Genomic DNA, 4,091 nt, shown 5'->3' with positions numbered 1-4,091 from the left:
TGACATACAATAATGGGAAAAAACCTGGACAAAAGTAAAGATGTACCATGATGCCAAATATAGAATCTTCCGCGACCTTTATGACCAACAACATAAATATTGTTCACTGTGCGAAACATGTATCTCACATGTATATCATACACAAATATATATAAATATATTGAGGATATATATGTGATACACATTAGCTATATACGGGATCCACAAATAATGCACGAGAGATATACAGTGAATATATATATATTTCATCTTCCACTTCAAATTTTCAATTAAACCCACCTCAAAAGTCCACCAAATCGTTCAAAAATTGAGATTAATAGTAAACAAAGTTTCTGAAATTGAAAAAAAAAATAATGTGAATTTTGATCTTTTGCAGAAGCACAGCCACAAGTGGGCAGTGTCATACTATTTTCAGCAGATTTTCACATTAATTAAGCTAAAGAAGACTAATTAGATTTAACTTTTTCATTACATTCTAAATGAAAGAAATGCAACAAAAGCATCACTAACTAGAACAAACTAGTGCTCCATTTGTTATTAAACATTATGAAACCTAGCACAAGAAGTGGAAAAGCTCCACTACCATATTACAGATTACAGGCAGGACAGAGCATATTGTCATGCCTTTGTTTCATATATAGACTACATATTATTAGTTAGGACTTAGGAAACAACAACCTTAGACTTCTGGAGATCATTCATCCACTTTGCTTATATATTCAGATTCTCCATTACAAATAAAAGTTCCATTAGCACTGAAATAGTTGCAACCTTTTGTGCCTGCGCAACAATTAGTGCATATTTGATTATTCTTTTCTTCTGAATACGGGCAAACTCGATAGTCAATTCTTGGATCACAATTTCGGGGACAAGCTTTTGGATTTCTAGGATCAGACTCTCCTTCACAAACAAAAGTTCCATCAGCACTAAAGTAGTTACATCCCTTTGTGCCTGCGCAACAGTTGGTGCATATTTGATTATTCTTTTCTTCTGAACGCGGGCAAACTCGGTAGTCAATTCTTGGATCACAATTTCGGGGACAAACTTTTGGATTTCTAGGATCAGATTCTCCTTTACAAACAAAAGTTCCATCAGCACTAAAGTAGTTACATCCCTTCGTGCCTGCGCAACAGTTGGTGCATATTTGATTGTCCTTTTCTTCTGAACGCGGGCAAACTCCATAGGCAATTCTTGGATCACAGTTCCGGGGACAAGCTTTTGGATTTCTAGGATCAGACTCTCCTTTACAAACAAAGGTTCCATCAGCACTGAAGTAGTTACATCCCTTCATTCCTGCGCAACAGTTAGTGCATATTTGGTTATCCTTTTCTTCTGAACGTGGGCAAACTCGGTAGTCAATTCTTGGATCACAATTTCGGGGACAAGCTTTTGGATTTCTAGGATCAGATTCTCCTTTACAAACAAAAGTTCCATCAGCACTAAAGTAGTTACATCCCTTCGTGCCTGCGCAACAGTTGGTGCATATTTGATTGTCCTTCTTTTCTTTTGAACGCGGGCAAACTCCATAGGCAATTCTTGGATCACAATTTCTGGGACAAGCTTTTGGATTTCGAGGATCAAACTGTCCTTCACAAACAAAAGTTCCATCAGCACTAAAGTAGTTACATCCCTTCGTGCCTGCGCAACAGTTGGTGCATATTTGATTGTTCTTCTTTTCTTCTGAACGTGGGCAAACTCCATAGGCAATTCTTGGATCACAGTTAAAGGAACAAGCCTTGGCATCTGCATGTTCCACATTATTTACAAGTAGAGACATTCCTACAACATAACCAAATTAATTACCTTATGAGTTTTGCACAATGAATTCAAGTAATTGGGTAAGAGAGAAAGTTAAAAAAAGAAGAAGGGAAATACATAAAATCCTCCTTAAAAGTAGTCTGTTTAAACCAGTTAGAACCTTCAATTATGTAAGTGTCTTATTACCCTCGTAAACTCGTTCGAAGTGATATTATTACTCCATATTACGTGGCGGGTTTATGTGGATATTTGTGGGTGCTTGAGCACCTATTACTTTGACCAGATTTAATAAAATATTTTGATAAATATTGAGTGAATACTCATTATTAAGCTTATTTTTCTTTTTCTTTTAGATTTCTTTTATCGGCAAACAGAGACGGACCCAGAATTTGAGTTTGACGGCGGCATCACTGACCTTAAATATGCTAATAACTAGCGACAAAATTTCACGTACAACTTTTTAAAAACTTAATTTTTATGATAACTTATTATCAAAGTATAAACAACTAGAATTTTTTAAAGAAAGAGAAAACACTAAATAAAGAGTGAAAGATTGCTTTGTAAAATGGGTGTTAGAAAAAGAACCGTTGATAGAAACAGGGTCTCGCAACACTCTTCACCAAAATTTTTATTCAATATTAATGGCAAATAATAATAATAATACCACTTTAACCGAGTTAAGGGGTAATAGGACTCTCGCAATTTGACAGGGTTTTTATGTATTTTTCCTTAAAGATAGTTGAAAAGAAAAGCCTTACCAAATAAAAGGAGGAAAGCAAGGAAATTAACTCTGTGAACAGCCATACTTATTTATCTCCCGAGTTAAATGGTTTTCTTTAATTTGAGCAAAGAGTGTTATCCTATGCATGTATTTATAGCAGATGAGCCATCTAATAAGACAACACATGAAAATGACTTGGACGACTTTATTTCATTTTTAATAATGTAGATGTGGATACACGTGGCATTCATTTCCATAAAGTCTTATCACGTTTGCAATGACTATGAAGCACCGCATTTGACTGAATCAAAAGAGTGCAAATTTCTTCTTTCAACTACTTGAAGCCAAACTGATGGCACTTGAAGAAGGCACCATCTCTCCTCGAGTCATTGGTGTAGAATGAGGAAAACTTGAAATTATTTTGTTTCGAATTGATAAATATCGATTCATATAATGGAGGAATTGGTAAATTGGTTGTGAAAACCTAAGAGTCCTTTGGACAAGTTCTTAAGGGAAGTAAGACTTGAATCTAACACTAATACTTTAAAATATTTTTGAGATCATGAATATAATACATACAAATGTATACATACTTGTTTGATTAGAGAAAGAGATCAAACTATAGAGATCGAGGAGGAGCCGATAGCTATTCTAGACCGACATGTTTGTCAGTTGAGATCGAAGAGCTTTCCTTTTGTTCGTATTCAGTGGTGGGGTCAGCCTGCTAAGGCATCGACCTGGGAGTCCGAGTCCGATATACGGAGCCGTTATTCCTATCTTTTTTCCGACTCAGGTACTTCCTTCTTATGTCTGTTCGAGGACGAACGATTGTTTTAGTGGTGGAGAATATGATGACCCAAAAGGTCATCACTTGTTTTAGAAATAAATTCTGCGTTCCGAGGCCTTACAAAACCTCTTTCGGCATTACCTCGATTTGCGTACGCATTCCGGGCGCGTAACCGGAAAGCCATTATGTGAAATCTGTGAAAAATAATGAACTTTGACTTTAAAATGGATTTAAGTTAACTTCGGTCAATATTTTGGGTAAATGGACTCGGACCCATGAGTTGACAGCCCCGGAGGGTCCGTAGGAAAGTATGGGACTTGGGCGTATGCCCGGAATCGAATTCCGATTTTCTAGAATTATTTATGAGTTTTGGAAGGAAACATGTTTAAACTTGATGGTATTGGGCCCGTATTTTGGTTCTGAAATCCGGTACAGGTATTATATGTGATTTAAGATGAGTCTGTAAAATTTGGTAAGAAACGAAAGTCGTTTGATGTGGTTCGGATCCGTAGTTGTAAAAATTGATACTTTGAAGGTTGATTTTTCTTAGATTTCTATGCTAAATTCAACGTTTAAGAGGTTATTTTGGCGATTTGATCGCACATATAAGTTCATATGATGTTTTTGAGTTACTATGCATGTTTGGTGTGGAGCCCCGAGGGCTCGGGTGAGTTTTGGATAGGTTCGGAAGGTTTTAAACTTAGGAAAAATTGTAGGTTTTTGCTGTCTCAGTGCACCGAGGTTTTGTTCTTCGCGTTCGTGTGGTCCCACTCGCGAACGCGTAAGGCAACTTCCTCAGGTGCCAGTTATGCTTCGCAAACGCGG

At 36.7% G+C, this 4,091-nt stretch overlaps 1 protein-coding gene across 1 annotated transcript; it reads right to left on the bottom strand.

Annotated features, from left to right (window-relative positions):
- Nucleotides 1–510: 510 nt before the first annotated feature.
- LOC104239916 (wound-induced proteinase inhibitor 2-like) lies at nt 511–2,609 on the bottom strand. The gene is given in 3 exon segments (XM_009794658.2): nt 511–699; nt 701–1,779; nt 2,517–2,609. Coding segments are annotated over 3 exon segments (1,161 nt in total). The 5' UTR covers nt 2,563–2,609; the 3' UTR covers nt 511–663.
- Between the last annotated feature and the right edge of the window lie 1,482 nt (nt 2,610–4,091).

This window comes from Nicotiana sylvestris, chromosome 3, assembly GCF_000393655.2.
Source record: "Nicotiana sylvestris chromosome 3, ASM39365v2, whole genome shotgun sequence".
Classification (NCBI taxonomy): domain Eukaryota; kingdom Viridiplantae; phylum Streptophyta; class Magnoliopsida; order Solanales; family Solanaceae; genus Nicotiana; species Nicotiana sylvestris.
The sequence above is the reverse complement of the archived record's forward strand: the minus strand, read 5'-3'. Positions and strand labels throughout refer to the sequence as shown.